We start from the raw sequence: 22,054 nt of genomic DNA on the forward strand, positions 1-22,054 counted from the left end.
ATAGAAAAGTTAATAAATTGATTCCAATATTTATATGAAAATAAAATAGCCACATCAATCCAGCACAGTGAACAAGTTGAGAGACTGATGGCATCTGACTTGAAGCCTGTAAAGCTACAGGAATCAACACACTCAGATTCTGACAACAGAACAAGCAAATCCGTAGAGGAGAAAGAGAACTCACGTGTAACTGATTTCTAAGTGCAAAGCAATTCAATGGGTTCATATTAGAAATGGGCCTTTTATCTATAAAAGTGTATATATAGTTAAAAGAAAAACCCTATTTCCAGTGGAAGACAAAACTTAATAACAAATGACAGAGAAACTCCATGAAGGTTCGACCAGCCAAGAAGCACGTGGAGAGGCGCTCAGTGCCGCCAGACGCCAGTGCAGTGAGACTCCTGTGTGGAGCGCCAGCTGCAGCATGGGCAACTGCGTGGAGGATGGAGGCGGCTGCGGTGCGATGCAGGCAGCCACGCGACAGGCCTCTGCAGTCACTCAAGGATATAAATGTGGACCTGCATGACTCCGCTTCCTCCCATCTTCTGTGTGCCCAAGGAAATGACAAAACTTCCACAGTAAGATTGTATAAAGCTTTATTTATAATATCCCCACACCTGGGGGAAATTGTCTTCAACAGGACAACAGATAAACAACTCTGTATAGTCATCTAACTAAACACTAATCTGCCATAAAAATCAATGAAATACAAATTAATGTGATAACATAGAGGGACCTCAAATCTCTTCTGATGTAAATATGAATGCAGAAAGAGCATATACTTAATTGCATGGATTGATTTTTCCATTTAAATGGAATTCAAATCCAGATAAAACTAATATAACAACAATAAAAACAGTGGCTGCGAAGTAGAGGGATTCGAGGGCAATGGACACCACTTATATTTCAGTATTTCAGATATACTGTGTGTGTATAATTTTCAAAAAACTCTTAATTGTCCATTTAAATTCTGTATATTTCACTGTATTCAAATCTTGTTATATAACATTAACACAAGTTATCAAGAATACCAAAGATAACATTTAGTATAACAGAGCTTAGAATATCGTATTATTTTGAAAATTTCTAAATGAAAAAATGATACATTTATCCTGTCTGATACAAATAATAAAAGGAAGAGAGATAAAGAATTCCACTACCACAATTTTGTAGCCCTTACTGAATCTTTTTTGCTTTTTTGTAGTAGTGAGAACTGAACCAAGAGGTGCTTACCTCCAAGCTATACTCCCAGCCCTTTGAAGTGTTTGTTTTGAAACAAGGTCTTCCTAGTTTGCTGAGAGTCGCACTAAGTTGCTGAGGCTGGCCACACACCTGTGATCCTCTTGCCTCAGTCTCCTAAGTATTGGGACCACAGGCGTGCACAACCATGCCTAGCCTAACTAATCTTTAAGTGTCTCTAGATAGAAATATAAACCAAAACCTATGAAGCAGTTTCACCACCCCCTCCAAAAAAAAAATTGTACAGCAGCCCACACCTGTAATCCCAGTACTTGGGAGACTCAGACAGGAGGATCAAAGGCCAGAGGACAGTCTCAACGTGTATTGAGACTCACATCAACATAGTAAAATCCTGTTAAATCCTGTTTGCAAATTAAAAAGAAACAGAGCTGGGGTTGTATCTTGGAGATAGAATACCCCTGGGTTCAATACCAAGTGCAAAAAAAAAAAAAAAAAAAAAAAAAAAGCACATATACTTTCCATGATACTCAAACATTCATTACAATGTTACTTTATCCACAGTAACTGTTAGAAATCCTATCTGTAACCATTATTAGAGAGACACTGCTATATGACTAACAAGTGTTATCCTATAACCATGTTTTATCTCAATCTTTTTATGAAGAATCCTTGAAACTGTAGCAGTATAGTTGGTGGATAAGAGCAAATACAATCACAGCTGCTACTAGAAATGCCTGACAACGCACCAGAAAGAGGAGACACCAGTAACTTTCTATAAACCAAAATGAACAGGACAAAAATTAGGAATTTAATATGAAATAACATGAATATTACTTTTTACTGGTGTTAATATTTGTTCTGGTGGTTACACATACTTGAGTCCTAGAATAAGCACATTCCAGGAAAGTGTGTCCTATCTCCTCACCTCACACCACTATTGGGTGTCTGTCCTAAGGGCATCTCTTGACCCTCTCACCAATCTCTGCAGGGGGTGGAGAGGACTATGTGTTTTAGGACAAAAGAGGGTAGTACAGAGAAGTAGAGAACACTGGGTAGAAAAGATATAGCAGTGCCAGGCATGGTGGTGCACACTTATAATCCCCGAGGATCGCACAGGTTCGAAGCCAGCCTCCTGGCTTAAGAGAGCCTGTTTCCAAATAAAAATATTAAAAAATTAGGTCTGGGAGTAAGGCCCGGAGGTAGAAGGGTTCCATCCCCAGTACCACCAAAAAAAAAAAAAAGAAAGAAAGAAAAAGAAAAAGAAATAGCAGGAACATATGACTGGAAGCGGATAGAACTGCCTGGGGAACACTAGTGAAAATACTAGTTTGGAAATATTTGTATATATGTATCTTAAGGACATAACTAAAAGAATGTACATTTCCCATGTCACCAGGAATATCAGACTTAAACACATGATTCATGAAGTAAATCATAAGATTAGCTATAAAACTGAAAAGATTATATTAAACAATGCATTTGCATCTGGGAAGCAGTACTCGGAGACAAATGGGCAAAAGCATACAGCACGCACACTTCTTTCGTGAACAGGGGCTTCAGTTTAAGAATCAAGCATCTCACCGAATAAGAACAGAGTCCCTGGTGTAGCCGCCGTCATATTCCGTAGTTTCTTCTAGTGCCTGGAAATCTAGATTCTGCAAAGTCAAAAAATATATCTTAACATCTACATTACATCATTACAAACAACAAATCAATATATGCTTTTTCATTGCAAACATCAGCTTTCTTACCCGGCTTCCACAGATAAGCAATTCAATTTCTTCTGGTCTGAATAAGTACTTTAAGGGAGATTCATTGGTCACCATATGGAAACCTCTGCGAAAAGCCTTGAACTGTTTTTCTACTGATTTATTGAGAATGTAATCAGAATAGAGATTGACAAACTCCTGCAGAAAACATTAAACACAAGAACTTCTTAGAATCTACCATACTAATCAAATAAGCTAGTGGCTGCATTGCTTTTCTGTTTACTTTTCTAAAGAGAAAAATATTCAAAAATATCCTTAAAAATTCAAAATTTATAACACAAAGGAAAAGGCATATGGCAATTTCACAGTTCTCCGTGATAGTCTATATTAAGCTGTTAAAGGCATAAATTTGAATTTGGTATTTTATTCCATGACATTGAATTGTAAAGCTGGGGCCTCCAAGTTTTAGGCTCTCTCAAGTACGTACACAATCACAGACACATTTAAACCACATCCTCCTCTGTAAGTGGAACAGACGCAAGGTCGTGGATGTACCTTGCGAGGCGGAACCCGAAGGTCTAGGACAGTGCCTGCAAAGCTTCACAGAGTACCCAGCTCATATTCTGCTTAAGAGCTAAACTACTGCAGCAATGCAGAAGTGGAAGCTGGACCGTGTATTTCAACGTAGTGAGTATAGCATTTTATCGAAACACATTAATGTAAACACATTTCTTAAAGGCATCTATCATAGAATTTTTGCTATGTTTTGGTTTATTCCTTGCTTGCAGATGAATACTTTTTAGTTAACAAAAACGTATAGTTATATCCCAAACGGGAAACTGATGCAGGCATTAAATGTGACCGTCACTTGTTCTGTGCTCAGGACTCGGCCATCAGGTCCTGTTCGCCTCTGAAGCCCCCCACGGCCATCTTCTGTTTCATGCTTTGCACTGCACCCAGTTGGCTACGCATCCTCCCGTACTCCAAGTCCTCTGAGACCTCAGGAACTTGCTCTCACACCAGCTCCACATGTACACGAATCTCACTACTTCCTGCTTCACACTGTACTAGATACTCCTTTGAAAATGATAAGCACACGGGATTTGAAATTGTTAATACCAAAAACAAAGACAATAGAAAAACATTTATTACCTTCCTGTTCTCATTTGTAATTGGAATTTTATCACCATTTTCCTTTAGATCATACATCATTGGGTTCCCAAAGAGATCCGTCTGTGATATCTGGAAAGTGATCATCATGTCATCTTCCACATTTCCTTCATATTCCAGCAAGTCCTTTAAACTCTGATACAGAACCTAACAACAGAAATGGAGACATGAGGTTACCAAAACACCACACGTAGTGTACATTACTAGTCTAAGAAAAACAGAATACTGTTACTAAAGACTCAAGCATAGGTAGTGTCCCGCCGCCCCCAAATAGTTCATAACTTAGAGAGGAAAAGCAGCCACCACAGGCTTTCCATTCTGTGGAGGAACCTTGCACCAGGCACTCAGGCGCGTGCTCCACGCTACCCTCTATGAGAACCCCGCAGTGCTTGAGGTGGACCAGAGAGACAGATGCACCACTGCAACACCCAGCCTGAGCTGAAGCAACTCATTTTACTGGCACTTACACCACCATGTTACAAAGCAGATGTTTAAAAACACTGTATGATCAGACTCAAAAGCTGCTGGCAGTCAGTTATATAAAAACTCCTTACTGGATTCTAAATATCAACAAAGATTCTGAACAAAAGTCTTTAACAAGAATTTGACATAAATTAAGCTGTATGTTTGCATTTAAAATAAAACCTAGAGATTAAATAAAAATGACAAAAAACTTACTGGGTGAGAGTCTCCCAAGTCAAGAAAAGTTCCTTTTTTCCCCATTAGCTTCCTGTAGACAACCATGGGAAAATGTACATCCAGTATACAGTTATTGTAGATAGCCAGCCCCAGTACTATGCCAATCAGAGTAAACTGACCCTCGGTTTCAAAAGAAGATGGATTAAACCAAAATAATTTTGTAGATTCATCGTATGTGAACATACCTACAAGAAAAAAAATTTAAAAATGTATTACTTTTCATTTCATTAAAGATTGATGAATAACAAAAATATAAGTATGAAATCATGACAAATGTGAAATATGTGTCATGTGAATGTGTAAGAAAATTTAAATATTTTAAATGAACTTTTTATCTTTTACATTTTACTATGTTTTTCAGTTAGTACTGTGAAACTGAATACTATTTTAAAACTTAGGCCTAAAAAAACTTTTAAATTTCCAAGAGAAGAATTTAAAAATTAAACCCTATTTTAAAATCAGTTTATGAGAATTTTGAAAGCTTTTAAGTATTCCTTCATTTACAATTTAGTTTAAGTTAAAAAATTAAAAGGCATTTTTAAATGTCTCCTTGGTTACTCAGAGCATTTTGTAAACACAAGCTAATGTTCCAATTAGTGCAATGTTCATGAAAAACTGGTTCAAAAATTACTAACTCATACCTGGGTTTCATGGTGTAGACATAACTTTTTGTTTTCTACAGGCTAAGTGCAATATCTATGGAAGTGCTAAAAATTTCAGTTGACAAATAATAAATATGAAAAATGGCACAAATGCATGTGCTTAGTCTCAAGAACAATAAACTAAACTAACCAGTGTATGAATTGCATAGTTCACTACTTTTATCTCCATATTTAAAAAAAACAAACAAACAAACAAACAGCAATTCTGCAATCCAGAAGGATTCCATGAGGCCTATTTTTGTTCCAGGTAGGACTTAGAAGAAGAGTACCATAAGGGATGCCTCTTATACAATATTCCATTTTGATCTCCCACTGACATCATTTCAATTACTTTACCATCAACTCAAATGGCTTAATATATGCTTTTTCTTTAAAAATGTTTTTGCACATAACCTAAATATACTTTTATAGCTATTGTTTAACATTTCTAGGCACAAAAGCAGCTACAGTTAAGGTTTACCAAACTTTGAAGCTTATAAACTAATTCCTTATGAAGTACATAAAAGAAATTACCTATCTCACAAAGGGCTCAGTTCTGTGTTTCTGGTTTACTGTGAGCAAATTACACAGAAACAGAACAGATTTTTGATAATGAGAAACACTGACTAGAAGAGAAACATTAGTCATACTTAACCTTATTTGTCATGAACCCCAAATCCTTTTTACACACACACACACACACACACACACACACACACACACACACGCATAGAGAAATGTCAGTTCAGTGTACATTCGGTACAAAGAATCCATACGCTGTAACAGCTCGACTCTCAAAGCTTAATGCTGATATTCTATGCCCTGTTCCTCCCAATTCTGATGTGCCTTTCACGGAAACCTTTTCCTTGACTTTCCTCAGTTTCCACTGCAAGCAAACTCCAATAGCTAAGTGGTTATGCTGCAGAAATTAAAGTAGCGAGAACCGCTCAGCACTGAGAGCACCCAAGAGGCGGCGCCTTCCCTGCTCGACTCTGCAGCTCCTCACAAGGAGCGACGACCACCAATGCTTCCGATCCTTTACTTCCAGACCGGTCTCCCCAACTATTCAAATGAAAGCTCTTTGAGGAGTGAGCATTACCAGATGTGGAGGAGAAGAATAATTCTGGAGTGCTTTGAAAGAACAAGTCCCAGGAAACCTTCCCCAAGTGCCGCAGCGGTGGTGACCAATTCCACATCTGACTTCTGCTAGGCAAGTGCTCTACCAGTAAACCACATCCTCAACCCTCAAGAAATCTTACCGTAAGTAAACCTAATTAATTTGACATGAGCTACTTTCTGAACTTTGATACAAAGGTAAAACATTCCCTCAACAAACATTCCTCAAAAAACTGAAGTTTCAGAATATCAGGAAGAAATACCTTCAGTTGTCCTAAACATACCACCCCAAGGTCTTTTAATTAATTTATCCAGGTGATAAGATCCTTTATTAGAATATTTGGCCAAGTAATCTTAAATAAAAACATAAATTAACTGGGCATTGTAGGACAAGCCAGTAATCCCAGTACTTGGGAGGCTGAGACAGGAAGATTGTAAGTCCCAGACCAGCCTCAGCAACCTAGGAAGACCATTTCAAAACAAAAAGTAAAAAGTACTGGGGGTAGTAAAACACCCCTAGAGTTCAACCCCAAGTACCACACACAAAACTTGAATCAATGAGATAGAAAATCTATTCCTAGCAGGGCTTGGTGGTGCACACTTGTAATCCCCGTGCTTGGGAGGCAGAGACAGGAGGATCGCACAGGTTCGAAGCCAGCCTTGCTGGCTTAAGAGACCCTGTTTCCAAATAGGTCTGGGAGTGCAGCCCGAAGGTAGAAGGGTTCCATTCCTAGTACCACACAAAAAAAAAAAAAAAGAAAAGAAAATATATTCCTAAAGCACACAAATTTGGTTTTTATCTGATAAGGTAACCCACACCAAAACCATCTTTGTCCGCTGCTTTTTGGAGCTGAGAATATTTAAAACCAAGGCAAATGAATTCTTAGGCATTTTCAACTAGTATATGACTATTCAACTAGTATCTTCAAAAGTATAGGACAGCACAATCATACCACTAAAATATTTACCAATATCTGGATTGAAGATTTCCTCTACAACCAGCTGAAAAAATTCTTTGGAAACACCTCCCTCATCCACTCCTTGTTCTCCTTCAAACTCCACATACAGCTGCTTCTTCAAGTCAGCAGGATTTTCCATAGCAATCATCTCTAGCTAGTGGTTGAAAAGATAAACATACAAAGATGACTGTCAGCATCAGGAAACAAGCAAAATAAAAGAAAGAAGGTCAAGGGTTAGAATGGAACAAAGTCAAGGTTTCCTCTTTTTGGTTTTAAATGGACTCAGAAAGGAAATTTTTTAAAAAATTTAAAAAGCCAGCAAAGACAGATTCACTCTCCTAGAAATTAAAAAAACAGAGAGAAGAGAAACCAGCATAATAATAAGTCGCTTTCCAACTTTACTGAGCTTTTAATGTAGAGCAGAAAATCTGCATTTTTGTTGCTTGTATTTGAGTAATCTGGGCTCACAGGACAGAAAACAAATACGATGTGCCTGGTCTAATCATTTCAGCGTTCATTAGAATGCATCTTCTACCCATGTTTCTATATAAGCAGGGGAACATACCCTTTCAGCTAACCAACCCTGGGGTCTAGCATCTCTTTAACTATAAATCATTTATTAAGTATTTTCATCTGTACAGAATGATGTAAACACATTAACTTCAGTTGTTATCAGTCATTACTGCATTCTAATGCAAAATGTTCATGTTTTTTTCTATACATCTAAAATTGACCCACATGCTTGATAAATTATCTATTTTAATTGCTAAGTTCCTCAAACATCTACTAGCTATCAATTTTTATTTTTCAAAATGAAAATTTGCCAAGTTATTCTAATTATTTCAAATGCATTCTTTTTTTTTCTTCTTTCTGGTGGTACTAGGGGTGGAACCCAGGGGCTTTCTACCTCCAGGTTATACCCCCAGACCTATTTTATACTTTATTAGGAAACAGGGTCTCACTAAGTTGCTGAGAGCCTAAGTGGCTGAGGATGGATTTGAACCTGTACGATCTTCCTCTCTCAGCCTCCCAAGCGCTGAGATTATAAGCATGTGCCACCACACCCGGCTTCCAAATGGAATTTTTAAAAAATGTTTTTACAGCCGGGCTTGGTGGTGCACGCTTGTAATCCCAGCATTCAGGAGGCTGAGAGGGGAGGATTGCGGTTCGCGGACAGCCTCAGCTACTTAGGCCCTCTGCAACTTAGTGAGACCCTGTTTCAAAATAAAGAATAAAAAATAGAGCAGAGGTTATAGCTCGGAGGTTGAATGCCCCTGGGTTTCCAACCCCATACTTGCAATAAAAAAAAAAAAAGTTTTACAAATACAAATGTCACTGATATATGTGTACCATAGTCCTAAAATAAGTGCTTTAGATAACAGTACTTCTTTGGACATTCTAAAGTATTTATAAAATAAATTCTCATAAACTCATGATTGCCCTAAGTATGGTTCTCAAACTGCTAGTGTGTAGCCTAATCCATGAAGTGGTTTGCAAACATCAAGGGGAAAACGAATTCATTCCACAGAGCAATGTACAATCAGATGTACAGAAGGGAACACAATACTTCTGACAGTACCAAGCTGTGAAGGCTTAGTAAGAATATGTGAGAAAGAGTTCTACAGAACAGGGAGAATTAAGATATCAACATCATGTTACCCCTTAAAACAACTTCAATAGAAGAGTCACACTTTTACAGCCCCAAAAGAACCTGAGTTAGGCTAGTTCCAAGACTCTATAGTAAAACAACTGGAGATTTAAAAATAACCTTGCTGGGGCTGCGGGGGAGGGGGAAATAGTTCCAGCTGGAAAGCTCTCTCAAGCTGCGGTTACCTAAAACCCTGAGGACTAAAATGAGTCCCGTCTCAGCTCTGATTGGGCCCAGGCCAACATCCCATGTTGCAATGTGGCCAGGACCAGTCCCCTCCCTGCTCAACCTTGTAGTAGTGTAAGAACTTTTAGTCCGTGTGTTTGTTTACTTTTCAATCACAAAAGGCAAACATGCCATATGACAGCGAATTCCAAAATGAAAGCTGAGCATCTTCTGTTTAGACCACAGCCTCTCGTTTTTGCCCACTAAGCCAGTGACACAGCTGACTTCTCATCACGAAGAAACCTTTAGAGGACCAGGATGGTGTGGTAGGACGCAGAGGGCCTGGTTTGTGTCTCAGCTCTAAGACATGTCAGGTGAAAAAGGAGAAACCCCTCTGTTCACAGTAAGAGACCGCACATCCTTTCCAGATCACCAATGTTCATTCTATGTTCTGCCCAAAGAACTGAGTGCAGTATGTGCTTAGGGTCACTGTACACATATGCACACACAGTATGTGGGTCACTGTACACATATGCACACACCTGTCTCTTAGTGGATCATCTGTAAAATAAAAGTGATCGATAAATAAGTCATGATATATATGCGCAAAGGGCTTAAACCAACACCCTGTGTAGCATCAGTGCTTCTAAGGTTTTTGTTGCTATTATTATTGTTGTTGCTATTACCATCATTCTTTGGTTCTAAAGCTTTCCAAATAACCTAAAAATCTAGTCAGAGACTTTATCAAACAAAAATATTCTAAGAATAACAGCAAGAATAGTATATACAAGTTATGCACTTCAAACTAAACAACTCAATCTCCACAGCAACCTCATGAGGTAGGTACTGTTACTAATCCATTTTACAGATGTGGAGACTAAGGTAAATAAAGGTTAAAAACTTTCTCAACTTAGTACACCCAAGAAAAAGGAACTTCGATCTAGGTGGCCAGCTCTGAAATCCTGTGCTTCAGGGCCTCTCCACAGTGAGGGGCTGAGTCTTCCCCTATACTTTTTTTTTTTAAAGGAGTACATGCTACTTTCAGAACCAGAATGTATTCAAATAGAAGTATTTAAGAAGAATGCTCTAAAAAATAGTTGGGAACTCAATTCTGCAGGTGAAAATTTCCAATTAAGTATTTTAGAGTACCATTCTCAGGGACCCGTAAGTGTTGTTGCATAATACTGCTGTCATTTAAAGATACGTGTAGGCCAGGCGTGGTGGCACACACTGGCAATCCCCGCGCTTGGGAGGCAGAGACAGGAGGATCACGCAGGTTCGAAGCCAGCCTCGCTGGCTTAAGCACCCCTGTTTTCAAATAAAAATATATAGATTTAAAAAAAAAATAGGTCTGGGAGTGAGGCCTGGAGTTAGAAGGGTTTCCAGGAACCCCAGTACCACCAAAATAAAATAAAATAAAATAAATAAATAAATAAATAAATAAATAAATACAGAAACAAACAAACAAACATGTACATCCTGTCTTCGTTAAAACAAAATTTTAAAATGTGGTTACAGAAACAGAATAAAATCTCACAGCAGTCATTCCGACAAAGGCCGCTACTGTACTACTTTAAAGGGGACTCATTTCTTTCAGAAACAAGTACATTTAATCAATCAGAAAATTATGCAGAGACTAAACTATAAAGGTTATCACTTCAGATAACCATTTCACTAAAACTTAATTTTTAAAATCACAAGTTGTTTTAAATTCAGTAGAATATTGGAAACTGGTGAAATACATCAGTGAACGTTCTGGGAAGAATTTATAAGTATCCTTGATTCCTTTAGTACACAGATGTAAGAGTTTTTTATGTATGTACTTTTTACAGTACATATATTGTATTTAATATAATAGAGACCACTGGGAATGAAATAACATTTGCCTCTTCCTGTACAGCTTACTCTTCTTAAGACTTCTTAAAATGATTTTTAAGTTCTGTATTTTTAACAAGCCATGATGGCAAAATATTATCGAGGTAACTTTTTAATGTATCTGACCAGACATTCCCAAAACTCGTAGGCAGGATGACATCCAATATGAAACTGTCACATTACCAGATTTTTAAGAATAAGTTGAAAGCCTATTACTTAAAAACCTTTAAATACTCTGGGGTATTACATCAAATCCAATCTTGTACATACACTTTAAAATGACTTATTAAAGCAAAATTCAATAAACTAGGCTTCTGCCGGGCATGGTGGCGCACGCTCGTAATCCCCGCGCTTGGGAGGCAGAGACAGGAGGATCGCGAAGGTTCGAAGCCAGCCGCGCGCGCTGGCTTAGGAGACCCTGTTTCCAAATTTAAAAAATGTAAAAATAGGTCTGGAAGTGTAGCCCAGAGGTAGAAGGGCTTCCAGGAACCCAGTACCACCAATAAATAAATAGATAGATAAATAAATAAATAAATAAACTAGGCTTCTGTAATATTTCAGAATGCCCAGGGTGGGTGAGAATATGCCTGTTTTCCTAGTCTTAGGAGACTAAGACAGGAAGATCACAGGTTCTTGTACCAGCTTCGGCAACTCAGCAAGGCCCTCCAAAACTTGGACCTGGTTTCAAAGACTGAAAACTAAAATAGGGCTGGGGACATGGCTCAAAGGCAGAAGCCCCTGGGTTCAATCCCCAAAATCCTCCGAGAGCAAACACACCCACATGCAAACACACCCACAAGCATTGGCTCTTACACCTGTAAACCCCGTTACTCAAGAGGCTGAAATAGGAGGACTGCAGATTTGAGCAGACTCAGCAAGTTAGTGAGATCCTGCTTTAAAATAATAGTAATAATAATAATAATAATAATGATAATAATAATAATAATAATAAGAAGTAGTAGTAGTAGTAGTAGTAGTAGTAGTAGCAGCAGCAGCAGCAGCAGCAGCAGCAGCAGCAGCAGCAGCAGCAGTAGTAGCAGTAGTAAAGTAACAAGTTAGGGATATACCTCAGAAGTAGAAAGTCCCTGGGTTCAATTCCAATACCAAACCAAAAAGAATGCTTTGGCTACATTAATAAGGCTAGCTTAAAATATTTAAGCCAGTTTGTTAGACTCTGGATAAAAGTCTGAAAATGAATAACCTTAAACTACTGGTTAGAATGGGATTTTTTTAAAGTTGAGTATGGTGGTGCATGCTTGTAATCGGGAGGTTGAAACAAGAGGATCGCAGTTACAGCCAGCCTCAGCTACTTGGCAAGGCCCTTCTCAACTTAGTGAAACACTATTTCAAAATAAAGAATAAGCCCGGTGTGGTTACGTACACTTGTAATCCCTGCACTTGGGAGGCTGAGACAGGAGGACTGCACAGGTTCAAACCTAGCCTCAGCTACCTAGTGAGGCTCTCAGCAACTTAATTGAGACCCTGTTTCCAAATAAAGTATAAAATAGGTCTGGGAGTATAGCACGGAGGTTAGAAAGCCTTTGGGTTCCACCCCCAGTACCACAAAATATCAAATAAAATAAAGAATAAAAAAATAGGGCTGAGGGTGTAGCTCAGAGGTAGAATACCTCTGAGTTCAATCGCCAGTAATAAAATAAAGAATAAAAAATAGGGCTGGGGGTGTAGCTCAGAGGTAGAATACCTCTGAGTTCAATCGCCAGTACCGTAAAAATAGTAATTTTTTAGATTACCCAGATATTTAACTTTTTAATGTTTCTATATGTAATAGAACAGCTTGAACTCGGGTGTCGTGGCGCACACTTGTCATACCAGCATCTGGGAGGCTGAGACAGGAGTGCGCTTCGCAGACAGCCTCAGCACTTAGTGAGGCCCTTTGCAGCTCAGTGAGACCCTGTTTCAAAACAAAGAATAAAAAATAGAGCTAGGGGTACATCTTAGAGATAGAATGCCCCTGGGTTCCGTCCCCAGTACCACACACACACAAAAAAAAAGTTTGTTGTAGCTTAAATATGAAGTTTAAAAGTTTGGGTAAACGCCACATCACACAGTTACACCTGTCCGCAAGACCTGGGAATCTGAGTTCTACTTCCAGTTCTGGCATTCTTATAGTTCAGCAGGCATGAAGTTCTTCATGTCGAGTTCGTGTGATTGAATGAATCATACGACACACAATGGCAAATGGACTGAGAATGACAGAGCCAGTGCCAAAGATGCAACTGAGCACACCCAGAGGAAGGCACGCGGCACAGTCTCACCCTCAAGCTCTGGCCACTGCAGAAGCAAGGGGCTCAGGCCTCACAGCATGCAAAAGCACCTGCCAGGGACACCCTGCCGGGGACACCCTGCGGATGGCTTAGACAGGCTGCTCCCACGATGGCTAGTGACACCGGAGGTGAGCAGAGCTTCTCAGCAGCGCAGCTTTTCACTTGTGTCAACCACCTACATGTGTGCTCACTCGTACTTTTTGACTTCCAGTTCTACAGCCCAGCCATTCTTTTGGATTTACTTAGTTAGATATATGTGGTCCTGGGGATGAAACCCAGGAGCCTTACGCCTTGAGACACGCTCCCAGCCCCATCCGTTCGTTCGTCCGGTCGTTCACTCATCATTTATGGAAACAGGATGGATCTCACTAGCTTGTGAAGGACCCCACTCAAGTTGCCGACACTGGACCTTAATCCTGCAATCCTCCTGTTTCAGCCTCTCAAAAACTGGGATAACAAGCATGAGCCACTGTGCCGAGCTCACTCTGGTTCTTAGTTAACTGCTCAAATTTGAGAACTCCTGCTTATCAGCACTGAGTCTCATATCAGCATCCACCCTTTCTGTGCATGCTGTGCTAACATTCTGGCAGATTCATGAACTTAGATAGAAAACGGCTTTAATGAATATATATACATGCAAATGATAGTAACAGCCATCTCTCCAAATACAGACTTGCAGCCTTGCTTTGTCAGAGTATCTTGGGAGTACCAAAGTACTAGATTCCTAGACTCCGCATCAAAACTCCTAATCTGACATCTATCACACAGGTCTTTGCTTTGCTTTCTGACAACCTTCACATTCAGATGTGAGGGCAATCTGGGGCCCCTCATGAATGGCAGTACCACTTACTTCTGTGATCCCCCAATCTCAACCTCCTACTCCTTCTCAGTAGTGGTGAATTACTTTAAAAAGTAATTTTTTAAACTTCATATACACAATATCCTTGGGAATGCTTTGTGAGAAACAAAGGAAAAAAAAACCCTACTCTTTAAGGAATACACAATGGGGTAAATTCGTAAAAAATTCATCACATTAGGATTGTTTTCATTCAAATAGAAGCTGAGCTGTGAACTCGTGTTTATTACAGTCTAAGAATAAACAACAAAAACGATGAAAATAAAGCTCAGGAAAAATATCCAAAAAATGTAAGCAAGGGCTGGATAGTCTTAAGCAACATGAGACACAGTATGTGATCATCCTGTGTCGTCAGTCATTGATTCTAAAGTTCATTTTTTTATATTTTAGTATTCCTGCAATCAGTATATACCCCACAACTTAGATCACCGTTACAACTATCTGGCATTATTCCACCCTTCTTAGTAGTCTTAAAGTAACAGATTTAGATTTAATACAGTAACACACATACTAATTCTCCTCTTATCATCAAAAAGAACTCATTTCAAAGCTCCAGGTGGGAAAAAATTACTGCTGGTCTGATTTACATCTCATGGTACAAGAATGCATTCTTTAAATCCATAATTACTCATCCAAGCTCCTGATTCTCACTCTACCTCCAAGATACTCAGTCTTGCAAATAACACCTGAAAAATAAGCAAGTAAGTGTCAGGTACACAAGTTCCACATCCTAGGCTTTTGCCCACAAACCAAAGACCAGATGAAATCCAAGGCTCCTTCGACCTCCTAAGGCCGCGGATTCTGCAGTTTTACTTAGTCATCAATACCGAGTTCACCAGTGTCTCATTCCTTCTCTACAAAGCCTACTGTGCAGTTCAAATTCAGGTCAGGCAGCAGCGGTCAGTGGATAGCCTGTCTGTCACACTTGGAATGAAAGGAAGAATGTGGCGTGGCAGGGAATGACCCCTGGGGAGGGAGATGATGAAGGGGTAATGACTGCCTGTGCTGAGGGTGCACAGAGGGGAGGTCGGGAGCAACTACTTGCTGCAAACTTCCTACTTGGTATTACAAAAATCTATCAAATTATAAACTGCTGTTAAAATTTCAAAGCAAAAAGGCAGACTACCCATTTGATTGCCAAGACCATTTTGATCCTTAGTTTTTTCTAAAACTTTCACATTCTATGTTTTTTTTTTTTTTAATGGGAGGGAGAGATGGAAAGAGAAAGAAAAAGTAACGCAAAGAGGAAGGAACACAAAAGCCAAGGGCAGCCTCTGCTTAGTGCGAGCACTGGGCTGCGGCGAGCTCCTCGGTGAGCCCCATCTCTGTATCTCCTGCTTACCCCAGGCCTGGCACACGGCGTGGCTGAAGTGAACTGCTTTCATGGAGTGCTAATGCGCAAATACAGATGTTACCTAGTGAACCCTGAAGTTACAACAGGACAATCATGAAATCTAGTTTTGACAATGTGTGTGTACAATTATAAAGCTCAAAGCTAATTTACTTCTAACACCTGCTTAGAAGAAGGCTTTAAAAGTGAAAATGACTGTTTCCTCAAAGTCGAATAAAGTAAATACATAGCAAGCACCTCTACCTTATTGATTCCTAGCTTCACTCTACTAGGGAAGGGTAGGGAGCAAGGAAGGAAATAAAGCTGAGAAGACATCTGAGCAGGCTGGAAGGAAAGATAGACAGTTTTGTTTAACTAACCCTAGACTGAATGTGGAGAGGAACTTCATATTTCTGTGGCCGGGAAGAGCTTTTGCTCAAGACAGATTTCACCTCAAGAACTCAACTATAAAGTATACAGTTTTGGCATTTGACTCTCTGCACTAACAATAAATAGGCACAAATTAATTCAAGGGGCTTTCCATAAAACCTTACTTAGATTTTCATAAACTGCCCCACCATTCTATTAAACTGCGTACAATTAAGTTGCTGGCTGCCTGACAATGAATCACAAATGTATTCATTATTCACATGGCTCAAACTACTAAGTAAAATGAAAAGGGCACTGGAAAGCAAGCAATGATCATTTCTTCAGGCAGTTAAAACACCCTTAGTGCCGGCGTGGTGGCGCACCCTTGTAATCCCCACGCTTGGGAGGGAGAGACAGGAGGATCGCGCAGGTTTGAAGCCAGCCGTGCTGGCTTAAGAAACCCTGCTTCCAAATAAAAATATAAAAAAGGTCTGGGAGTGTAGCCCAGAGGTAGAAAGGTTTCCAGGAACCCCAGTACCACCAAAAACAAAACAAAAACAAAAAAACACACTTCTTGAGTTCACAAGGAATGAAGAATCTTTCCCCAAACGTATCAACATTCAACATGAAATTTTACCTGAAGTTAATGAAAAGAAACTAATGAGCCGGGCGGTGGCGCACACTTGTAATCCCAGCATTCAGGAGGCTGAGACCGGAGGATCGCGGTTCGTAGACAGCCTCAGCTACTTAGTGAGGCCCTCTGCAACTCAGTGAGACCCGGTTTCAAAATAAAGAATAAAAAAATAGGGCAGAGGATGTAGCTCAGAGGTAGAATGCCCCTGAGCTCCATCTCCAGACCCACAAAAAACACAAAACAAAACAAAACAGAAAACTAATGAAAAGAGACCTAGCACTATGAGTATAATAAACCCTCAAGTACTGCATTCTGACAAGCGGGATTCTTTCAAATATAACTGGCAATTGGTTTCTGTCTTCTGCCCAGTCCTGAATTCATAAATAGGAACACTAATTCTTCTGTGAAGAAGGAACACCATCTGAAAAAAAGAGGAGTTTAGAAGGTGGGTACCTGAGTTCACAGTACTTCCCCATGTCAATCTCCCTGGATGTAGCTGGTAATACAGGTAACCACGGGCCCTTGATTGGTGGAATGACGGTTCAAGACCCAGAGCTGCCCTATAAATATTCAAGGACAAAAACTTCCACAAGCACATAATGTGCTCAGGAGACATTTGGAGTAGCTCATCAAAGTCTTACTGACAAAATGCATCGACCTGCCTAGTCACCTCATCGAGCTCAAAATAACAAAACGACACATTTTTCACAACAGAATTCTTGAATACCATTGTCAACTGTACGGATTAGATTTACCCTATCCCTTATCCCTGTTAGACCTCACATCCAAACATAAAACTAAGTATCTCTACGTTTCCCTGTCCTTGTGTTCCAGTCCTCCACCATTTCTCTTTTCTTCTGAATAAAAAATCACCAGGGGGGCTAGTGTTCAAAATTTAGAAAATCCATTATTTTTCAGAGTATTCATTAGATAAGACAATCAATACTTTGTAAATGTATTTATAAATTTGGTCAGGAGTAACAAAAATATAATACATATATTTAAAATCAGAAATATCTATGTGTTCCTAGTCTATGAGATGCTATTATTTAAAAATTAGTTCACTGAACTGTATTACAATTTCCCCATTATCTGCCATTTTTTAAAATTTAGTACTGATTTTAAACAGGAACCAAACTTACCCGGACAAGTGCATCATCTATGATATGGTCACGTCTGACTTTGAGTCTCAAATACGGATTCAACTGCTGTCCTTGAACTAGGCTGTAGAGAACAGTGATTCTTCGTTCACTGTACATGCGGATTCTATTGTCATAATACAATCCCAAATTCTTGGTGACAGCATTCAATATAAAGGGACATGTCATAAAAGAGAATTTGTTCTCCGTTTCTACTTTGAAAAAGGTATAATCTTTATCCATTTCTAGAACATCATTCAGTGGCTCATTAATGAACTCTTCAAAAGAGATAAGTGGTTTTCGACAATCCAGAGTTTTGACACCAAGTTCAGTTTCCAGTGGGTCCACACGAGGACCTTTCTTGTTTCTCCTCTCCTCTCCCAAAAGCTCCTGAAGTGTCAATTCGCTAGACTCAGGGATAGGTTCTTCATCATCTTCTTCGTTGTGATTTGTGTCCACCTCCCCTCCGACGACATTTGCATAGTAAACCATTTTCAAGCACTTTGAAGCAGCAACAATGGCATCATCGTCGTTGACTAGATTTCGACTGTTAAACTCATTGCTTATGACCTTGTAAGTGATGAGTTGCTGAAATGTCTCCATCATTCTTCGAATCTGATCCGCACTGTACTTAGACCACAGTCTGATCAGTCTCCCTTGGGCCGCGAGGGGTAGCTTGCTCATTGCTTTGCAAAATAATGGCAAGGCCATTTCCAGATATTCAGGGCTGTGGAGGTTTCTGTTCTCCATCACAATTATGAACAAATTCAGATAGTTAGGGTCTCGGGAGTACACATTATGATACGTCAAGTCACACTCCACATTAGGAGACAAATAAACAAGTGCGTTGAGAAAGGCAGTCTCTACTTTCTCGTTAGAGAGCAGCCTGGTGTAGACCCTTCTAACAGCCTCCACGTCCACAGACACAGCCTCGGAGCCCGCGCTCTGCACGCTGCTGTCTCCCTGGGGGCTATCGTCTATCCTTGAGGAAGAAGCTTCGGAATCTTCTTCCATGGCGGCAGCAGCGGAACACGCAGCTTTCTCCTTTTCATCTTCATCCTTGTCCTCATCTTTTCCTTGAAGAGATTTCAACTCTTCCTTGGTGTGTTGTTTGACTTTCCTAAAGCTCTGCACCAAAGCCTCAGCACTAGAAAAAACTCTTCCAATAACACGAATTAAAGGGGAATAATCCTCTCTCTCTCTACATAATTCAAGAATTTCATATACTATCTCTTCGGTTAGGTAAGTCACATCTAGAAAATTAAAAGAGAAAAAATAAAAGAATATTTATTTTCATAATATGTACACACATTTACTTTGTCACAGTAAGTTCGAATGAAAAGCGAAATAGCCACATTTTGCACTATCATTTGTGAGTTAGAATTATTTTGAGAGAATATCTAATACTTAAACTCAACAAATACTATTGCTTACCTATTCTTTTTTCAATGAGCCACTAATATCAACAACCTCACCCATTCTTGTACATTCTTTTCAATAATACATGGCTGCTTTAGTAAGGTCATGATAGTTCAAACTCCCCTTGCTACCTTCATATATGCTAGAGTATAGCTGAACAGTGAATATGAAGGAAGATTACCATGTGCTGTCTCATCATAATACCCTACCACCATCTCACTGTACAACAGGACACTCCGATCTGCTATTATTTCCTTGTTCTGTTTTCAACAGAATAAGAAGGCAAGGTTTTGACAAAGGTTCCTTACGCACTCTCTTTTGAAAATAGCTCTTTTCCTACTTCTGAATGTATCAAACCAAACTGGTTCATTTGAGGAATCCCTAGTTTGTTCTAGGGTAGTTGCTGTAGTCACCATAATCTACTTGCTCTTCTTTTTAAGCAAAGAGTTGAATCACATTTACCAGCTTTTCCAGTTTTTGAGATAAGTGTTAAATTTCAGGTCAAAGCTGTCCACTTTCTGGCTACTGGAATGGAAGGCGCTTTGTTTTAAAGAAAAAATAAATGGTATGTTTTATGTATTAAAATTCTAAGCCAGGCATAGTGGCACACACTTGCAATCCCAGCACTTGGGAGGCTGAGACAGGAGGGTCTCAGGTTCACAGCCAGCCTCAGCTAGTTATAGTGAGACCCTCATGCAACTTAATGAGACCTTGTTTCAAATTAAAGAATAAAAAATAGAGCTGGGGGTACAGCTTGGGAGGAGGAATGCCCCTGGGGTCAATCTCCAATATCACAAAAACAAAAAGATCTAGAGACCATTTGATCAACATAAGTCAAACACTATAATACTAAAAATACTCTTCATAACGTTAAGAACTGACAGATGTATCATTAGATTACATAAAGTAGAGGATAATTTTAGAGTGAAAATCCTGAGACAGGAGGATTGCAGTTCAAGAACAGCCTCTGCTACTTAGTGAGGCCCTTTGCAACTCAGTGAGACCATGTTTCAAAAATTAAAAAGACTAAAAAATAGGGCTAGCTGGGCGTGGTGGTGCACGCTTGTAATCCCCGTGCTTGGGAGGCAGAGACAGGAGGATCGCGCAGGTTCAAAGCCAGCCTCACTGGCTTAAGAGACCCCGTTTTCAAATAAAAATATAAAATGTGTCTGAGAGGATAGCCCAGAGAGGGTTTTCCAGGAACCCTAGTACCACCAAAAGAAAAAAAAAAAAAAAAAAAATAGGGCTAGGGGTGTAGCTCGGAAATAGAATGCCCCTGGGTTCCATCCTCAGTACTACCAAAAAAACAAAAAGAAAAAAAAATCCTGCCAAAATTCTATAGTTGAAAATCTTGTCTTTACTGTGCCCGATACATGTTGTGTAAAAACATATAACATTTTTAACATGATTCCTACCTCTACTTTACTGTATTTGCTCCATAGTAAAGGACACTATAGAATGCCTATGATTATTGAAGGAGTAGCCTCCAAAAGTTAAGCCACAAAATCACCATTCTATTTTAGCATACCACACATCTGACCCATGGCTCTATAACAATAGGTGTCCAGACCTATGGAGCCCATATGATTTACATACTCTACCTCTTTAGGAATAACTCTCAGGTTTGTTCTGTTGGAATTCAGTATGGGTAAATTTTACTGGAACTCAATATCAGTAATTTCCTTATGAAAAGGAAAGAATGTAGTAAAAAGAAGAGTAGAATTAATCCTCAGATAACCACGTTTTGCCCTGCCTACTGCTGCACTATTTTGTATCGCATACTCCCAGTGTTTCAGAGCTCATGCCAGATTGGTTGGACTGTACTATAACGGAAATAAGACTTTCTCTGTCGCCTAGTTTAAGATATTAACCACAACTGAATACATTTGAAAGCAATTCATTAAGAAATGAACTTGTGGACTGTACTCTTCTAATTAGCCACCACTAAGTCAGAAAAATGTAGTTAAGTCATTATTTCTGTCCTTTACCATAGGAAAAAATCAATTCCAATATCCTATGATGGTTTAAGGTCGCACAATATGGCAACAAACAAAAACTTTTAAATTTCTAATGGTCTACGTAAAAAGAAAACGCCTTACCCTTAAAGTCGATTCTAGCTCCTTTTCCTTCCTTCTTGTTCATCTTGATCTCAGAGTTGTTAGGGGTGCCTTTCGAATTTTCAAGGTACGCTGAGCTTGCTCCTTTCTTGGAGGGATGCGGATCACAGAGTTTGGCATTGATCTTATAAAGCTCGAGGGCTTTAATGGCCGCTGCATTGTTATCCATACGCAGAAACGTTGGGCAGGAAGCACAGAACTCATTGGTGCAGGCCTCATTCCCACAGCCCTCAGTTAACTGGTGGTAGTAGCGTTCTATTAGATGCTTTGCAGCTGCTCGCTTCCTGTGCCAAACATTCAAACAGTGAGCACAGCGGTTAGTACAGCTCAGGGGCGCGGCTCGACAAGTCACCACCGTTAGTCAAGCACTGATGTAATAAACTTGCATGTTAAGATGATGTAAAAACTGAAAATCCACTATTTATACCACAACTTTTCACTAAAGTAATAGTCGATATTTTCTAAGATATTACAGTAAGAAGTGTCAATGCTTATCAAAAGCATCGTGTAAACACAGCACGCTTCCCTCTGGCTACAAAGGGAGGGGCTGACCTGGCAGTTCATGTGCCTGAATCTCTCAGCGTGACAGTTGAAAGCTTTGTCACTTCAGCGCTTTAGATGTGAGCCTCAGGAAAATAAGACTCTACTTTTTATATAATCACAATTTCATTTCAATAACTTGTAAAAACCTGATTTAGCGTTAACACAGAATTTGTATGTGGA

The 22,054-nt window shown here is 39.5% G+C and overlaps 1 protein-coding gene across 4 annotated transcripts in view; it reads right to left on the reverse strand.

The window, feature by feature from the left end:
- UBE3A (ubiquitin protein ligase E3A) overlaps positions 1–21,515 on the reverse strand; it is a 29,139-nt gene extending 7,624 nt beyond the window's left edge. Inside the window, exons 1-7 of one of the 4 annotated variants that reach the window (XM_080692204.1) lie at positions 21,314–21,515; positions 17,799–19,048; positions 7,504–7,648; positions 4,758–4,963; positions 4,062–4,226; positions 2,952–3,107; positions 2,782–2,855 (exon numbers count right to left, since the gene is read on the reverse strand). In XM_080692204.1, coding sequence (XP_080548330.1) covers positions 2,782–2,855; positions 2,952–3,107; positions 4,062–4,226; positions 4,758–4,963; positions 7,504–7,648; positions 17,799–19,048; positions 21,314–21,500 — 2,183 coding nt within the window. In that variant the 5' untranslated portion in view covers positions 21,501–21,515. The remainder of the gene's footprint in view (positions 1–2,781; positions 2,856–2,951; positions 3,108–4,061; positions 4,227–4,757; positions 4,964–7,503; positions 7,649–17,798; positions 19,049–21,313) is intronic. The other 3 variants (XM_080692207.1, XM_080692206.1, XM_080692205.1) reach the window with 3 other exon arrangements.
- Between the last annotated feature and the right edge of the window lie 539 nt (positions 21,516–22,054).

This window comes from Muscardinus avellanarius (genome assembly GCF_963383645.1).
Source record: "Muscardinus avellanarius genome assembly, chromosome: 3".
Classification (NCBI taxonomy): domain Eukaryota; kingdom Metazoa; phylum Chordata; class Mammalia; order Rodentia; family Gliridae; genus Muscardinus; species Muscardinus avellanarius.